The 19,552-nt window shown below is 45.8% G+C and overlaps 1 protein-coding gene across 1 annotated transcript in view; it reads left to right on the top strand.

Annotated features, from left to right (window-relative positions):
• Positions 1–19,552, top strand: part of LOC149357984 (uncharacterized) — a 45,940-nt gene that overhangs the window by 6,146 nt on the left and 20,242 nt on the right. Inside the window, exons 4-6 of the mRNA XM_089576699.1 lie at positions 83–192; positions 4,383–4,554; positions 8,504–8,675. Coding sequence (XP_089432825.1) covers positions 83–192; positions 4,383–4,554; positions 8,504–8,675 — 454 coding nt within the window. The remainder of the gene's footprint in view (positions 1–82; positions 193–4,382; positions 4,555–8,503; positions 8,676–19,552) is intronic.

Below are 19,552 nucleotides of genomic sequence, written 5' to 3'. Positions count from 1 at the left end.
TCTTTAAATATTTGTTCCGCTTCACCGTGTCACCGTGGCTGCCTGTGTTTCTGTTAGCGCATTTCTTCTTTTATCTTTGCAGACTATCATTGCCATCACAGGAGCTTCTGAAGGAGTACCCAGCCTGTCGAAACTAAAGGAGTCTGCTCTTGACGACCCTGAACCTCATGTGAATGCAGGCCCAGACTCGGTGTTGGCGATAATATACTCAAGTGGCACCACGGGATTGCCTAAAGGCGTGCAAATCACGCATCGCAATCTTATCGCAAAAGCGGTAATGTATAGGTAAGAACAGCAAGGCTGAGCGCATGCGTTTATAAGGCTGCCGCCTTGTACAGCCGTGCGGAGTTGTTAATAGTAATGCGCGGCCATCGAGCCGGCAGCATGGCAGCACCTGATGACAGTAATAAGCAGGGAAAATTTGTGAGCGCTCACGAAACCGCACAAAGTGCTCTCCATTACGAGCGTCGAATGCTACTTTGTTCCCTTCATGAATACACACGCCCATAAACTCTATCTGTTTAAAAAGCAACCGGTATCAAGATTTGAAGAAAGACGCCTTTGAAAGGAGTGTTGCTTTTCTATACTTACTAACGGCAGAGTAGAAAGTTGATTCAGACCTGTGTGACTCTGTTCCCACTTCGCAGCGGGCTACGTAAAAGCAACGTTCACATTCCAGGCAATTGCTTCACGCGTGCTAATATATTTTCTTCCATGTCTTTGTTTTGTATTCAGTCCACATTTCACGCGTGAGCTCCAGTAGTACGATAGAAAAATGAGTTGTTTGAAAACACGTTTAATTCCTATCGTTACGCAAACAGAAGCTGCGGTATAGAAAAGAGGAACCCTTGTCTCAGTGACACGTCATAGTCACGCACATTCTCTATTTTACACTATTTTTTTTTTCAAACATAATGGAGCAGGACGCGTGCCGTCGTGAACGGATCAGTGTAAGAGGCGACGCCATTGCTAGGAAGTACTTCGTGCGCTTGCGCGAACTCTTGCCGATTTCATCGTCGTTGTAAGGCGTTGATATGACTCGCAGTAGGCAGTATCGAGTGATATTGGACAGCTCCAGCAGGCCCTTTACCGTGTTACCGTTACTGTTGCCGTAGTACTGGAAGCGCGCGTGCCGTCAGCACGCAAGTGCAGATTGCCATGAGGGCGCGAGATGGCGCCAGGCACCGGGCAGCTGCGCGCACGTCTGGCGCATCGGGACGAATCGGCGCGCGCGCACTGGGTTCCCGGTACTCCGGCAACGGTAACGGTAGCACGGCACGCGATATGCTAAATGTGTCTATTATTAAACATCTGCAAGGCTGTACTACATGACATTTCAACGCGGATGGTTAGGGCCTTTTACGAAGTTCACTGCATGTCCACGGCCGCCCGTTGCATGTGCACTAAGTGCGGCTTGCTGCGTCACCCGGTCGTAGCTTGGGGGTTTTAAACAAGGATTTAGTGTTTTCGCCGTGATTAACGTAGAAATGTAGCGTTGGTCTTCAGCCTACATGGCGCAACCTGACACTTTACGCGTTTGAGTATCGATTTCGAGCCCCACCGCGAATTCATTGTTCTGGGGTGCCTCGATGCCAGCATCGCTTTTAAATTTTAATCTGAAATAAGACGTCCGTGCGTGGCAGCAATATTCAGCAGTTTCATGCCCCAAAGCTTCAAACATGCTGCTCTAAAACCATTTTCTATCGATTTTAAATGGCTCTAGCTGGCAACACAGTTGCTTAAAGATCAGCCCAGTATATTTCAAACAAGGATGTTAAATCGATGCACTCGTTTAGGAAAGTGGTATGTCATTAATTCATAAATGTATTCTTGGCCTCCGCATCGTATGAAGTTGCAAAAAAAAACGGCCAGTTTTTGTCTTCCTCTCCGCAGTCGTTGTCATCGGGTGGGACGCGGATTCGAATCGTGAGACGCCGTCAAACGTGCCGAAACGCCTGGATTCTCTCTGAGCGTCTGTGTGTGGGATATAACTTAGGAAATACGCCATACCAGGATCTCCTATAGTGGGTGGTCACCTAGACCATATCTGCCATGAAAACAGTCAAGGGATGAAAGGGGCAGATATATATTTCGTTTTCGTTTATTTATTTAAAAAAAACTGGACAGTACAGTCTAAGCAAGCAGGGTAGGCATAAAAGATCGCAAAATCACGAAGAAGCTACCTGGAAGAAAATAAAGCACCAATACGCTCGTTGGTCAGACCTCACGGAACACGGTTTAGTCATCCTATTCCAACCTGAAATGTAAACTTTACTTATTTAAATACTTCTAAGTAATTAACGTTATTTAAAGAACTTATGTGCGCTGCCTGTAGTACAGTCGAATTGTGGATATTTTTCCCCCAAGCATTTCAACCTACAAGATCCGAGCACCAGGCCCGAGAAATCTTGCAGCGATTAAAGAAACCGGTGGGTACGGTGGCGCTGGGGATCGAACGAAGCACATACGGAATGGGAGGCGAATTTACCCAGAAAGGTCGCTTCGGTCCAGCGGTTTGGTCGAGGATCTTTTTAACAAGCATTTCCGAATTAAAAGCCGAGCATCAGGCCCGGGGAAAACTTTAAGTATTAGAAAAGCAGTCGGTAACCGGCAGCACTGGGGACCGAACCCAGCATTTCCTGAATGCGAAGGGACATTCTACCTGAAGGCCACCGCTCTGGATTTAAGAGCAACCTCGTGCATTCCTTGATCAGAATTACTGCTTTGAATCTTCGTCTTCCTACAATATTTTTATTGTATATTTTGTACACTCGCGAAGTTCACCAATGAAACAATTCAACAGTCATCGGAACCGAGGAGCATAAGGGCTGCTTTTTTTAATTTCTGGTATTCATCAATGGGAGAATAACAAAGGAAATATTTTAAAGATAGTTCATTAGAAAGCAGGACAAAAACAACCATATGCCAGCGGTGAGATCCGAACCCACGACCTTCGTATTTCGCGTCTCGTGCTCTACCAACTGAGCTACGACGACGGCTGTCCAGTCGCCTGCTTTCGGGGGTATTTATATGTAGTGCAACGGAACATTTAGAGTGTTCACCAGCGCCACCCTCGTCCACAGCGGCGGACGTATTACGTCCTGTATTACCGCGAGTGCCACGTAGGAGCATGATCGAACGGTGAGGGCGGAAGCTGTGCGCGAACCCTTTTATGCTGCGTAGGGCATCAAGAGGGCCAGAATCGAGGCCTTCGTTAGCTGTAGAGCATAAAAGCGATGGGAAAAGAGGGGTTGTTATGTCTCAAACATGACGGAATCCAACAATCACCAGAAAGAAGGAGGATAAGGGATGTTTTTTTTATTTGTGATCTTCATTAATGGAAGAATAATACAGTAATTGTTTCAAAGATAATTGATTAGAAATCCAAAGAAAAACAACCACGTGTAGCCGGTAGGATCCGATGATGAGGTTAGCGCTGGTGAACACTGTCAAGGTTCGGCTGCAATACACATAAATGCCCCCAAAAATCAGAAAATTGGACAGCCGTCACCGTTGCTACTTTGGTAAAGCATCGGACGCTAGATTCGGACGTCGTGGATTCGGATGCTACCTTAGGCATGTGGTTGTTTTTTCTTATGCTTTGTAATCAATGATCTTTAAAGCATTTACTTTATTAATCTCTCATTGATGAACAACATTAATTAAAAAAACTCCTCTGCTCCTTGGTTCCGGTAACTGTTGGATTCCGTCTCGTTTATTATAACGAGTCCCTCTTTTCTCTTTTGTATGTCAAGTTCACTAATGTACAGCTTCCGTTTGTTTCGTTAGTTGCAGTGTTTTCACTGCTGCGCATGCGGTGCATGGATCTAATCCCGGTTTTAGAGCCACTTGCTTTGTTCTTTTTGTTCTTGTTTTCATTGCTTGTCTTCGCCGCTTTCAGTGTATTTAGTTGCTTACGACAATCATGGGAGGGCCTGATACAGTGACTGACTAGGGGACCTCCATCTGGAAATTCTTTTTTGTAACCTCACTGCAAGAACTTAATAAAGCCTTAGTCTGATCCCAAAGAAATTCTAACCTAAACTTCTTTCCCCAAGTTCAAGCCGCTCAATTTTTAAACTTTTGCTTAAGACGGCGGACAGTCAGTGTTTGCATATTTTGGAAAGATAAACGTTACAGCTGTTTCCTGTATTTTTTCAAGAATTTTTGTATTAGATTTAGTATACTGGTCCCAAACTATGCATGCATATTCGTGTTTAGGTTTAGAGGAATACAAAATAGCTTAATGTTACGCGCGGCATTTTTCAGTCTTAAGCGGCACAATTTCCTGTACTGTTTTCGTTGTTTCTTCTCCATACAACAGGGTGTATAAATATAACTTGAAGAAAGTGTTAAAATTAATTTACGACGTTTGCTTTCAGGCTTCAAGACCAGTCATTGTTTTACAAAGACGACAAGGTCTTGAGCTTAGCACCACTGATGCACATCGGAGGCTTCACAATGACCTTTTGTAACCTCGCCCATGGCTGTACATCGGTATTGATTCAAAAGGCGGACATCGATGCGTTCTTGGGCGCCGTTGAAGCGTACAGGGTAAATATCGAGTGAACAGAGACCCGCAAGTTTACGTTCAAATAGAATACCTGCGTAGTAATTTCAGTCATTCTTGCGTGTATATTTTTTTTGGAGAGGAAAAAGGTTATACAATATTTTTTGCGAGCCGAACCACAAACGAAAGGCGTATGATAAAAACAGAATAGTTAAAAAATGAAATTATTGGGGAAAGAAACGCTTACACGGATGATATCTGACATGAAGGTTAAGAGGTTCTGCAGACATACGGATTTGGAGCTGGAATGTTCTGCAATGACACCAACGCAGTGTCGTACTGCGTCACATTTCCCCTCTGGTATGACGAAACTACGAACCGTACAGAACTGTGTCAGTTGTATCAGTGCGCATCGCAGTCCCGTACAATTAACATGCGCGCGTTTCTTACTCTCGCTTCAATGTTTTGTAAGCAACGATGTGAACCTGCAATGCGTTTCCTGCTCTGCACTTTTCGGGTTGCACCCACTTTCGCTGGTTGCTCATTGTACTTCATACTGCGGAACCCAAAGCGACTGATGTGATGCCTGCCGCCGCAACTGTAATCTGTAAAGGCGGAATGCAGCACTTTTGTACTGAGATTCTGGTGCAGGTTACAGAACCTCGGATGTTCCCATTTAATCTCGAGCTCTCCGCAGCGGCATGTCGCATAACTCATAGTGCTACTATGATACGTCAGAACAACAGTATGTTGGTTTGGTTTATGGGGTTTAACGTCCCAAAGCGACTCAGGCTATGAGGGACGCCGTAGAGAAGAGCTCCGGAAATTTCGACCACCTGGGGTTCTTTAACGTACGCTGACATCGCACAGCACACGGACTTCTAGAATTTTGCCTCCATCGAAGTTCACCCGCCGCGGCCGGGATCGAACCCGCCTATTTCGGGTCGGCAGCCGAGCGCCATAGCAACTGAGCCACCGCGGCGGCAGAACATCAGTAGAGTCATAGCATGCATTATATATGAATGTCAGGAACACCTATATTGCGGTTCCAAATTTGGTCAATAAAAAAGACGCAAGGGCGGAAAAGGGCTGCTTGGCGTGAGGAGCTTCAGAAATTTCTTCCAGTAGTGTGGCAACTCTGGCGCAGAGCAGTTAACCGCTGGAAACTCCTTTCGTCTTGGGGGGTTCAAAACGGAGTAATGAATATGGTATTCCTGGACTGCCTGTGGAAAGCTTTTTTAGATTTTAAGGCTCTGGCAAGGTTCAAAAACCAAGACGTCTGGTCAAGTACAGGCTTGCAACGGCAGAAGATTGTAGTTGCCATTTCGCAGCGTAAGATACTGGAATCCGCATAGAGAACGATGGAGCCACGGACATGTGGGAATCTTGCTGAGAAATGCGGTCGCCAAGAGACGACAATGCATGACTGGACATTGGGCAAGGAATATCGCTTGGTTTGTTGCCGCTTAGTTGTTTAAAACTCCAGTGAGGAGGAAGAACCGGGGGGGGGGGGGGGGGCGGCTGTGGCAGCGAGGAATGCGACGAAACGTAAGCCATTAGTGTTCGTGTTGAGTGCGGAAGTGGCCTTTAACCTACGAGCCTAACGCCGTTGTTCCACTAGTTCAGCCCATTCTATTGAGCTGGGCATGTACTTGCAAAGTGACTATATGGATGATACGTAGAAGTCAAGTGATGACTTTCATAGCCTCTCAAAGGCTTCGAGAGGATCCCATTGAGTCGTTGCTAAATGCTGAAGCTGCGCTCCGTGAAGGAGGCCAGTTTGCAGAATCACCCACGCCAGATGCCGTGCGACATGCAAGGAGGCTCCGCTAGTCTTGGGAGCAATACGCCGTATGATGGTTGGTTTATGGGGTTTAACGTCCCAAAGCGACTAAGGCTATGAGAGACGCCGTAGTGGAGGGCTCCGGAAATTTCGACCACCTGGGGTTCTTTAACGTGCACTGACATCGCACAGTACACGGGCCTCGAATTTCTCCTCCAAAGAAATTCAGCCGCCGCGGCCGGGATCGAACCCGCGTCTTTCGGGCCAGCAGCCGAGCACCATAGCCACTGAGCCACCGCGGCGGCAATACGCCGTATGAGACCTAGTATTTAAGTTGTTTGGTTTTAGCCTGAGACAGCCAAGTGCTCCCTGTTCCCACCTAAGTGATCATCAAACCCAGAATGATAACAGGGTCGAGCATTCTTGAAGTAAGGTCTCGGACAGTTGTAGCCGAATTGGCATTGGAGCCAGTGAGTACCCCCCACCCTCCTCTCTGCGCTGCAGTTGCATCATCCCAGCTTTGCACCCCATGCGGTTCGCACTCTCTTAGGTACGCCACTATTAATTCATTAGAGACATTACAAAAAGGAGCAACCTTTCATGTAGCTTCAAGTCGATGTCGCCCTATTAAACTGATACAGAATCTTGCAGGTGCTCAAGGTGCGTTGCTGATCATACAGCAAAGTTTCAAACAGTACATTACATTATGCTGCAGTTAAATTGAAGCAGCAATTTTATAATTGGGCGCTTCTGTCTCAGCAAAATATAATAAATATTTTGGAAGCCACAGCAGGCGTCCCCGAGACATTCGAATCGGGGCGAAAACACGCGGCATAACGAGAAGTTAGGGATGCAGGCAGCTGACTACGCAACCTTGCAATGAGGTGCCGCAAGGTTAAAACCGAGGTCACAAAACTGCGGCAACTAGCACGACAACATCGACTGTGGTTGCTCCATGTCAGGCTTGTGGCAGCAGCCAACGTGCGAGAGAGACAGCGGAGGCTTTTCGCAACAGGTGCACGTGAGGCAGGGATTTGTAGCTCTCAGTGCTTTATTCCTAATATCGAACAATTTGAGCTCGAATATCACACCAGATAACTGTTTCAGTCATCGCTTGTTTTGCTGAGATTTGCTCCTTTATGTAAGCAAATAACTTGGAAAAAATTCTGTTAAAACTGGTCACGGATCTAGAATGCTTTCGTAGTCCAGATTCTAGCCATCACATTTTTAATCAAGAAGTTAAACAATACAGTATTTTGCTGAAGGCTAACATGATACAAGTATTCCAGTGTTATCTTCTCAAGATGTTCTTCTTCCTGAAAAAAAAAAATGTTATGCTGTATGCTGCTTCAGCGCTGGCTAGAAACCTTCGTCAATGAGCGCAATACATGCGCCATGAGCGTTTTTTAGTGGACATTTATAGCATATCGAATAGGTATTAGCGGAGAAGTATAACGCTTTACCGGATGCCACCTGCGCCTGCGCACGCGCCTGGTCCCACCTGTGTCACTGCGCGTGCGCAGGAGGGGTCCGATTACCTGATATTAGTCTCCGCTGATACGCGTCCGGTATGCTAAAACCGTCTAGTGTTACGTTTCTTTCTTACGTACTTAATGTTGCAAGCTCTACAGCACCTTCTGTGACCTTGTTTCGCAAGCTTGTCCAAGCGAATCTATTAGCTCCGGGCATGTATCGCCCATGAGTGCGACCACCGCACGCGAGGAATGAGGTTTGAAATTTTGTCGTTTATGCGGCTCAGCCGCATAAGCGCTACTCTTCACGTGGGAAGGGGGACGAAGGGAGAGATAGAAAGGGGGGAGAGAAAGGTAGGCTACTTTTTTGCGTGTCCGTGGTCCATAACTAACGGAGTACACTGGGCACACTCTGAAAGTTTAGAGCCTTGAACTCAATGCTGACTATTTCAAGTATTTTAAAAGCGACTTGTGTAGACTTCAGAGCTGTTCTTTGCGATGAGGGTTCAGCCCAGGACACAGAATCTCGGCCTCTGTAAGGGAACGAGAACCTAAGCGGCGGAGCGTTGCAGCCAGGAGGAGACACTCACGGTCAAACAGAGGGCAATTATGAATTGATTAATTGTCTCTTCGCACCCGCAGTTCTCACATGCCAAATTGAATTCGGAACAACGTGTGGTGGCTAATTTGAGCAATCAGGTTTCGAAAAAGAAATTTTGCTCTTTTCTTTGTTTACAGCCGACTATGCTAATGGTGTACCCAACGTTTGTCGGGAAACTTGCGGATCATCCGCATCTACGGAATGTGGACACGACCAGCGTGACAAAACTGGTGGTAGGCGGGAACACCGTGAGCTCGTCTGCACTGCGGATGATCACGGTAAAGCTTGGTTTAAAGGGTGTCATCCAAAGTGAGTATACGAGTTTCACTATTTGCTATGCACTGAGTAGGAAAGTAGAAATTTCTCTGTTGATAATTATATATGGGACATCAAACGCCGCGGTAAAAATTCTAATTAAATGAGAAATAGTATGTGCATTCTACACGAGCCAGATACTCTAAGCAGATCATGGCAGTGAGAAGGCGGTAGTTTCAGCGCACGTCTCGATAAGTGCGACTACCATGCCGGAAAGGGATTGTTCTTGAAAGCATCCTCAGTTCCACCCTCTGCTCGAGGACGTGCTTCCGAATATGCGCCAAAGGTATTTCTGCTGCAGATAAGCTAGAGCGTATCGTTAGATGACAGCTGTGATGATAGAAAATTGGAGTGTCCCAACCAGTCGAAAGCAGATGTATGCATAAAATGCTCTGTAGTGCTGACGTAACACTGTCTAGACTGTTTTAGAGATGGTGCTAGCCACATTTTTGAAACGGGTCTCGCCCAAACCATGTCAGGCCACACCATAGCACAGTTCCTACGACGCCGACATCGCAAAAGTACCGAACGAGCCAGAGGCGCATATCTTCCCGATCATGTGCTCACAATTCAACGACACAGGCCTGTAATCTTACTGCGCAACGGGTCAAATTGAACCTTGTTTTAAGATCTCGTCTCTGCAAAGGCAACCATGACATTCACGGTGCCGCTAGCGTGGACTCGACGGCACGCGCCCCGGACCACGTCCAATTTCTTCCGCCCCCAATCCACTTTCTTATAGTTGTCCCACGTTTGTTCATTGTGTAGCCCCAAGCAAAAAGGTGCGCACGAACGCATCCGGCAGGCGTCGAGGCTTGCATGCAATTATGATATGAAATCGCTCGTACACACAATATGCTAGGCACTGCCGCCGGTAACCCGATCTACGCTTTGCTTGCGCAACCTTCAAATTTTTTTAAAGCGCCCTTCTATTAAAAAAATTCGGAACGCTATACCAACAAACTCAATACACATCTTTTTAAAGCAGATCCTTCGGAGGCCCGCACAGCGCGCTTTTGTTCCCGGTGCTCCTGCTGATGCAGCGCGTTCCCAGCTGTATGCCATTCGCACGGAAAGCTTTGGAAAGCTTGGCTTCAGGGTCGGAGCGGCTTCCGTACGATGTCCGCCTGGGTCTGCTCAAAACGAGAGCGTAAAGGATTTTAAACTTAAACAAACAGCCCTTACATCTTGCGTGCTGTGCTTGATTTTTGCGGAAGTGTACGAAGTACTGAAAGGTGCGCATTGTCTGCGGGGAGTTTGTGCACAGTGCAGGTGGCATGGAATTCGGCATACAGGGTGTCCAGGCTAATTTAAGCAAGGGTTAAAAATGAGATATTTGAGGTAGGCCAGGGAAACCGCTTACATACAGCTACCAGCCGGCTTGCGCATCTAGGCAATTTTTTGTATTGCTATTAATTACGGAGTAATTAATATAATTTTTATCAATGCGTAAATATTGACTTTAGACGGCAGATGTGAATAGCAAAGTTGGAGAGCACTTTCAGAAACCACCATTCTATTTATTTGCGATAAAGAAAGCCTACGTGTGTCTTTTTACCGAGCTCCAAAGAAAGTCCGCAAAACACAAAAATTCACGTGACTAGCGCATTCGCGCGCCAGGATTGTGCTCTTTTCAATCCAGGCTTGAGTGAACGAAATCAGCTGCTGGCAAGGCGCAACAACCCCACTACTCCGGCAGACCGATATGTCGACGGTGGTTGCGACGCCGCGTGAGCCAGTCTGCAAGCTTGACGGCGCAAGTTTCGCCGCAACCACAGTCGACATATCGGCCTGCCGGAGCAATGAGGTCGTCGCGCCTTGCCAGCAGCTGATTTCGTTCACTCAAGCCAGGATTGAGAGCAGCACAGTCGTGGCGCGCGCATGCGCTAGTCACGTGATTTTTTTTTATTTCGCGAACCTTCTTTGGAGCTCGGAAAAACGATACACGTGAGGCTTTCTTCATCGCAAAATAAATAGAAAGGGGGTTTCTGAAGTTGCTCTCCAACTTTGCAATTCAGATTTTCTGCCTAAAGTCAATATTTCATTTCATTTTATTACCTTAAAGACCCACGAGGGGTATTACATAAGGGGTGGGTACATATATTTTGGTGAGCAAGTGTTAACACAAAGAAACATGACTGGTAACATTATTAGCAAAGTTGGATGAGCACATGATGGCTGCGATTTCGTTGGGTAGGTCGTTCCAGTCTGCTGCAGTACGGGAAAAAAATGATGCGGCAAAGGTGGTAGTACGGGCACGAGGTCTGGAAACTTGAAAAGGATGACGAGTGCGATGAGATATGCGAGCTGGAGGGACGATGTAGGGTGCGTGGCCTAGTGAATTATGGAAAAATTTATGGAACAAGCAAAGGCTGGCAATGCGGCGACGAAGCGATAAGGGCAATAAGTCGGATTCAGCTTTCAACGCTGATACACTGATGCTGTAAGAATACGATGAATGGATGAATCTGGCTGCTCTGTTTTGGACTGATTCGAGTGTATTTATAAGGTAAGCTTGGTGCGGGTCCCGAATGGGTGAAGCATATTCTAATTTTGGTCTAACAAGAGATTTGTATGCTAATAACTTTACATGTTTAGGGGCTAGGCGGAGATGACGTCTTAAAAATCCAAGTGTTTTATTAGCAGATGAAATTATGTTCGTAACGTGTGTGCTCCAGGACAAGTCGCTACACAAGGTAATGCCTAAATACTTGTACGATAAAACCGGGTGTACAGGGACGTTAGCTATTACGTATGGGAAATGAAGCGGGTTGCGGCGACGCGTGAAGGACAAGATTTTACATTTATGAGGGTTAAGTTCCATTAACCAATTAGCACACCATTCTTGAATGCGGTTAAGGTCGTCCTGAAGAGATTTTTGGTCAGAGGCGTTATTAACTTGGCGATAAATTACACAATCATCGGCGAACATCCGAATATTACTGCATACATTCGTTGGTAAATCGTTAATATAAATTAAAAACAGAAGCGGACCGAGGACAGACCCTTGCGGGACACCTGACGTTACTGGAATAGGACGAGAGTTGTGGCTGTTAACGATGACGCACTGTGAGCGGTTAGTCAGGAATTCTTCTATCCATTTAAAGATATTAGAGGGGAGGTTCAAATATGAAAGTTTCAGTAGTAAGCGTTTGTGGGGAACCTTATCAAACGCTTTCGCATAGTCTAGAAAAACAGCATCGGTCTGTAGGTTAGAGTCAAGATTAGCATGCAAATCATGGATAAAAATGGCCAGCTGTGTTTCGCATGACAAACCTTTCCGAAAACCATGTTGCGCAGGATGAAAAAAGTTGTGACAGTCGAGGAAGCTCATGACACTGGAGTAGATGACGTGTTCCATGAGTTTGCAGGGTACACTGGTAAGGGAAATGGGACGGTAGTTAAGCGGCGAATTTTTTTTACCCGATTTGAAGACTGGAACGACCTTACTGCTCTTCCAATCGTGTGGTAGTTGACTTGTTAACAGTGACTGTGAAAAAAGTAGGCATAAAAATTGCGAACAAATATCCTTGGTATTTTTCAAAAGCTTTGAGTTAATGTTGTCAATACCGGATGAAGATGAAAGTTTCATGTTTTCAATTAAGGACGAAATGCCAGATGACGTGAAGACAACTGGTGGCATAGCATCACTTATTATCGACGATGGTGCTGAAAAAGATGATGATATTTCAGTTTCTTTTGTAAATACGGATGAGAAGGCAGAGTTAAACATAGCGGCGCACTCAGCATCAGTCAAAACTGCACCTGACTCATCTGTCAGGGTTATTTCTGGTGCATGATGCGGATTGATGACTTGCCAGAACTTTGTGGGGTTATTTGTGAGCATATTCGGCAAGTCCGAGTGGAAAAAGGTATGCTTGGCATTAGAAATAGCAATGGTATATGATTTTTCAGCTTCGTGATATTTTACCCATGCGCTATACGTCCCCTGAGACCTGGCTGAACGGTAAAGACGCTTTTTTTTGTTCTCCAAACGTTTGAGTGTTTTAGTAAACCATGGCTTTTGTGAATTAGAGCGAAAACTAATTTGGGGGATGAATCTATTGGTTAGACTTTCTAGTTTGTCTCTGAACAGTAACCAATTTTCTTGAATACTGCGGGAATGAAAACGTGACGAGGAGACTTGAAGGAACGCATTAAGTTCATTATTTATGGCGTTATAATTCCCTTTGTCATAAAGACGAATGGTTTTATGGCATTTGCGGTGCCGGTTTGGCGTAAGGACAAGGTTAGCGTGGATAACTTTGTGATCGCTTATTTCAGGTAGGTATGTAACGGGCTGTACGCTGTCCGGGTGATTGGTTAATAAGAGATCTAAAATATTGGCACAGTTCTGTGTTACGCGGGTAGGTTCAAGTATTACCTGAGTAAGATTGAGGTTGTTGCAAAATTCAAAGAATTCCCTTGTTTCTCCGTTGTTAGCTATAGGTGTGGGCTGGTTATGCCAGTCAATATTCGGAAAATTAAAATGGCCGAAGAGAAAGATTTGTGAATTAGGATGCTTTGTGGACAGATCACTTAGTACGTTATTAAGCTGACGGGAAAAATCGTGACTACTGTTTGGCGGCCTGTAACAAACGCCGAGTAAAACTATGTTAGGTGCTGCGTTTAAGATTAGCCACAACATTTCGAGGTCGGATGAATCTTGTATTAGGGAACATGATAAATCTTGGCTGACAGCAATGAGTACACCCCCTTCTCGTGAATCGTTACGGTCTTTCCGAAAAACCTGAAAGTTTGGTAGATCAGTAAGTACTTCGTTATCTGTTATGTCACCGCTCAGCCAAGTCTCAGTTAGTATAAGAAGATTGCTATTTGATGACGAAACAAGGCTGGAAATAAGTTCACGCTTAGGAATAAAACTACGGATGTTAGTGTATATACCGGAGAGGAAGAGGCTAGATAAAGGAACTTTCGTGGTACGGTTTCTACACGGTTCATGATGAGGTGATTGCTAATCTGATTGTGAGGGACAAGTTACTATTTCCTTGACTGTTTTCGTAGTTTCGTCGAACACGTAGCGCCTGGGACCAATATGCAATGTCTTGAAATTCGAAGCAAATTTCGTTGTCTTTTCTTTTGCGAACGCGACTAGGTGCTTTCGTGCATTTCGGACTCTGAGGGAAAAGTCCTCGCCGACGCTGAAGTCAGTATCCTGAAACTTATGACCATTCGATAATATGGCATCTTTAATTTTAGATGGAAGTAAACTTGACGATGATTGGACGAGTGTGGTTATATTTGTAATGGCCAAGGCGATGGGCGCGTTCGATGTTCTCAGGGTCAATTGTTACGCTCAAGTTCTGAAGGCAATGGTTGATGATTATTTCCTCAGAGCCTGCAAAATTTTTGGATGCGTTAGTATCGGGTATGCCATAGAATATCGGATATGCCATAGAATATGAGGTTATTGCGACGCGAGCGGTTTTCTGCATCTTCTATTCGAGCCTCTAGAATGTCGATCTGTCGGGCCATCCCAGCACTCTCAGATTTCATTGCTTCAAAATCAGTTTGAAGATCCGAAAGAGCTTGGAAATGGGCCTCCAGATCGGTCATTCGCTTAGTCAAGCTGGTTATGGCAACTCCAGTGCTATTTATCTGTGTCTTGAGGCCCTGTATTTCGGAAATGAGTGTTGTTTGACCGGGAGATAGATTTTTTAGTTCAGCGAGCACATCCTCGATAGTGTTAGGGCCTGGGTTGGATTCTACATCTCCTGCCAAGAGCAGCAAGGCACGCAAAACATCACTGCAGTCAGCAACAATGAAAACAAAGCACTGCGGGCTCGGCAGCTGCACTAAGAAATAATTGCTATTTTTTTTTTGCAAACAGAGAATACTTGTCACCAACCTGCATGATGAACAGCAGAGCATTAGTGACTCGTGCGGGAGCACAGCCACCGAGCCCACAGAGCGGGGACGGAGGTTGCAGCACTTTTGTATCGGCGGGTGATGACACTGGCGATGAGGCTTTCAATTGATCATGAAGGAACAAAAAGCCAGGATGTGGCGCTGTCGGACAGGATGAAGCGGTGATGTCAGGCGGAAGCAGCAATATGATGCCGTTATCACAGCAGCTTGGTGCTGTAGTCGACACAGTAGGGGGGGGGGGGGGGGAAAGGGCCAGCAGAGCAGCGAAGAGCGCGTTGGCAGCGATGGCGAACGCCTGCATGATGAACAGGAGAGGATTAGTGACTCGTGCGGGAGCACAGCCACCGAGCCCACCCGTTGACGCGTTTTTACGCGTTTTTACGCGTTTAGAAAAATTATCTTTATTGCTAAGTTATTAATTTCAAAACAAAAATTGCCTATGATGCGCAAGCCGGTTGCTAGGTATATATAGGTGGTTTCCCTGGTCTACCTCAAATATTTTATCTTTTAACCGTTGGCTAAAGTTAGCCTGGACACCCTGTATATAGCTCCAGCGAGGACATGGCTGGATAGGTAACCGCTATGGCGAGGTCGTGGATTTCTTAGCTAGATCACCAGGAAAGAGGCTTAAAGTGACGGTTGGAGTAACATCAAAGAGCCTTGTACAAAAAACCAGCATCGCTCTTTTTATCCCAAGATTGACGGCCCCAGTCAGGCATCCAGGAGATATTCAAAATTGCAAGAGCACAAATGCTAGCAAAATTTTTTTAAATGTATGACGTTGCAATACTGTGAACAAGAACAAAACGAAGGTTGAACCTTTAGAAAGAATACGGTCTGTGTCGCATTCTTGTTCTAGGAGATAATCAACCAAAACATTGTCGTATTATTTTTCATGCGTTCATGAAAAGATGTCCGCCCATTAATCTCGTTGTCTTCAGTGAAGTACACGCCGCTGCGACTTTTGTTGGCGCATTTAATTCTAATCCTTTATTGCCATATAGTACCTCCTTACCTCACAGCAGGCGAACATCCTTCTGGAGTATGCGACAACAGTCGCGAAGGTTCTTCATCCAAGCTGTAAGCGTTAGCAGCACATACATCGTTTAAATAAACTTCCTCGCCGAGAGGTCCACAAACGCACTGCATTTAAGGCATAATGTCACCTATATAGCTACTTTGGCAGTTGATAATATGGAATATAATAATGTGTGCTGGTCAATATCAGCAGAAAGAAATGATAAAATGTCGTGTGTGTTTTTTGTTTCACCCGTTCTCATCGTAATCGTTTTCATCATCATTGCAAAATTTACTTCTCCCACAGGAAAACGAGTTGCCCGCATCCCTGCCATTAACAGTGTCCTGCACCAGTTGCAGCCACCCTATCCCGCAAAGCGCCTTATCTCAACGGCTGTCCTGCCTCTCTGCAGCCTACTGGTGCCGTTTACCGTCCCTTGGAATCTACTATGTTACTTTCCAGCTCCATCAGTACATGCCATTATATTATATACCCTGCACATGTCCACCCATATAGCACAAAGTGGGCTGTGAAGTGAGGCTTCTTGAGCGTCCAAATTGGGAAGCCCTTGTGAGCCCCGGTGAAACCAATGTGGGGTTTGCACAACGCGAGCCGAAGTCGGCCTCCAGTGGGCTACCCACATACGCCCCACTAGGTTCCACTTGGTACTGATGCAGGTAACCCTTGTGGGGCTGCCCATATTCGGCCTGAATTTATTGATGTCAGTAGCCCGCCCAGCTCCGCCATCGGTCCGATTTTACCTGATGTGATTTTATCTGATATCTCCGAAGTCGGTATGGGACCGATGTGGGTTCTAAAGGGGCAAGGCCAATTGGGCCAGCCACATGGTTCCCACAAGGGGCCAATGTAGGTCTTTTAGGGGCAGACCCACACCAAACGCTCCCGTTGTACCCTGAAAGCTTAATATCATGCACTAATTTTTTTTTTCAGTGGCAGCCACAAATAAGCAACCCACCGAAATTTTCTTTCTGAAGTGATCCCATGTTGCACTTTGTGCAGGCAACGCACCATATTTTCGCGTTGCGCGGAGAGCCCATGTTTCTGTTTCGGCCTATAATTACATTCGGAGTCTCAGGTAGTCTAGTGCGTCCTGGACAGTGGGTGCACAGTCTTTCCTTTGCATGGTCTTATTATTCTGCACAGTTTAGTTGAGTGCGAGAGCTCAAACCAGGTAACTTGAAGTAAGCGAGTAAAGAGGCTTAGAATTACACCAAAAATTATCCATAAAAGTAAGTTATGAGTCCGCATAATAGAAATTTGTGAATTAAAAAAAAAATGCATGCAAAGCGCGATGGAGCCACGTCGGTGGGTTAAGCCTGGCTGTAGCCGATGTGAGACCGCCTGCGGCAACGACTCTGCTGCCCCATTTAGGCTTGCTGCGTCTTTTCTCGCATAGCGATCGCATTTTTGTTGCATTTACACCAAAGACCCCAACATGGTACCGATGTGGGCAGCTTGTGGGCGCGCCCGCTTTCCAGCCGTGGCACATCTGATGCGAGATGCTATCGGTTTCGTGTGTGCAGCCCCTTTCGCGGTTTTTTCCCTCATAGAGCCACATTGATGTCCCGCCTGCCCTCAACTACCTTAGAAGGGACCAATTTGGGGCGCATGTGGGCGCCCCCTTTTTTGAGTCCTGCCACGGGCGATGTGGAACCTAGAGCGGGTTCGCGTGGGCAACTGAATTTGGGCTACCAGAGGTTTTTTCAGTGTAGAGCCCATATTGGCGCTGTATCTGTCTTCATGAACGCTACAAGAGACCGTTCTGGGCAGCATTTGGGAGCGCCCATTTCCCAACACCGTCATGGTCTATGCAGGAGTTACAGAAGCTTTGTGTGGGCAGACCCGTTTAGATGTGCTGAAGTTCAGTGCTGAAGTTTTTTCAGCACTGAACCCACATTGATGTTGCATCTGCCTTCATATAAGCTAGGTGGGACTGACGTGGGCAGCATTTGGGGTCGTCCGTTTTCAAGCCCCGCCATGGCCTACGTGGGACCTACAGCGGCTTCGTGTTGGCAGCCCCATTTGGGCTAGCACAGGTTGTTTCAGCATTGAGCCCAAATTAACCTCAATTTGTCCTCAAGTAGCCGACAAGGGACGGATCTGACCTTGGTGTAGGAATGGGGCATGAGGTAGGCCTAGCAACGCCGCTATGGGACCCGTGTCAAAGGGGCAAAGCCCAGCCTGGCCCACTTATTCCACACAAGAGGCCGATGTAGGTGCATTAGCGGTTGCTCTAGCCCCACTTGCCCATGTGGGACTCACTAAAGCCCCCATTGCGTGCTACTCGGGCACTTCATGTGCTTCACTTTAGCAAGGCTATCTGCAATTCACTCTTGTCCCCTGCTTCCCTCATGATTTTTTTATCATCTTAACATGAACACTATCATTATCCTCTCCGTTGCTGGCTGTGTTGTTCTCTATTTAATTTCGAGCCTTTCGTCAGCCTGCAAGTTCGTGCCGCTTTTAGTGCTGGCTCTATTAGGCTAATATGCAATATCTTCTTGGGCGACATTGGTAAGCTGCTGTTCGTCACTTCACGTGCCAAATGGACAAGGCCTGATGCTTATTCTCATATAAATTTCTCTCTAATGGTGCGGATCTGCAATCACCGGTTTCGCTAGATAGGTATGTTCTTATGCAACTTCTAATACATCGTTGCCTATCGTGAGCTATTGTTACCATCCCCGGAATCTCTAGAGATCAGTTTTCTATATATAGATTTTACCCTCACCGTTCTGCTTTTATTGCATCGGTCCAAACACGATCTCCGGTTCCTCCCCTGAGTTACTTAGAAGGGCAATGTAATCGGCAAATGAGGTTTCTGAGGTGTTTGCGGTTAACTCTTATTCCCAGCTCTTCAAAGTTTTACCCTCGATGCCTCGTGTCAACACGTGGTGTAAGCGAAAGATTTCGTCTTCTCACTTGACATCTTTCTTTACAGGTATTTTAACACTTTTTTCTTGGCGAGTTGTGGTCGCTGCGCAATTCTTGTAGCTGTTGTAAAGAAATTTACATGGGCCTCTTTCGTTGCCTGGTTGAGCATAGCCAACAATTCTAGGCAAAAGCTGTTCTGAGCGGGAAACCATCGACGAATGTAACCTTTTCACATAATGCAAGATTTCGCTATAACAATCAATATACCTGCAGAAGATCGGCGGCAGTCTTGAATTCTTTTTATTAACGTTTTTCTTATCGTCAAAAGCATTCCCTTTTGCTTTTCTATGGCAGTCTTAACTGTTCGATGCGATCGATGGAATCATTTTAAAAGAGAGATTTTGCTACATATCAGAAGAATATAATACTACTTTCAATATTTCCATAAAAGTATCTTACAATTTTTCAATTGTCAAAATTTTGTCCGATAATGTTGGAAACGCAATGCTTGTGTGTCTGATGGTGTTTTGGCTGAAATAACTGCTTTTTCGTAATCTAAGCTGACACAAATAAGCAAATAAGTGCTACTTAATTTCTGCGCATTTTTATATTACCTGAATGAAGTTGTGATTGTGGTCTATTGTGGAGTACCCTCTCCGAAAACCAGCCTGTTCCTTTAGTTGACTGAGGCCAAAGGGTACTATGATTCTATTAGCGCCTTATCAATGTACTATGCATTGTAAGCGGCAGTAACCTAATCAGTCTGGAATTTTTCACCTATAACATCCTCATACTTGTGGATTGTTATAGTGCTGGTATTTCCCCCAAGGTTCCGGTTTGCTTGAGGTCAAGAGACATGAGGGGATGGTGTCGAGACAGACATGATGTCAAGAAACATTGTTTCTAGGCCAACACCTTGGCTGTCGTTCGACATAATGTATATCTATCTACGGTTGTTTGATTCTCATCTAAAAGTTTCCCCTTTGTACTACTTGTAAGACATTTCATGCTTTTGTATTAATTACCTTGGCGATATCCATTTCTAAAAGTTTGACTGGCACGCTAATCT

The sequence above is a fragment of the Amblyomma mixtum genome, chromosome 3 (genome assembly GCF_055824585.1).
Source record: "Amblyomma mixtum isolate Tamu chromosome 3, ASM5582458v1, whole genome shotgun sequence".
NCBI classification, from domain to species: Eukaryota; Metazoa; Arthropoda; class Arachnida; order Ixodida; family Ixodidae; genus Amblyomma; species Amblyomma mixtum.
This window is presented reverse-complemented; position numbering and strand designations above follow the sequence as displayed.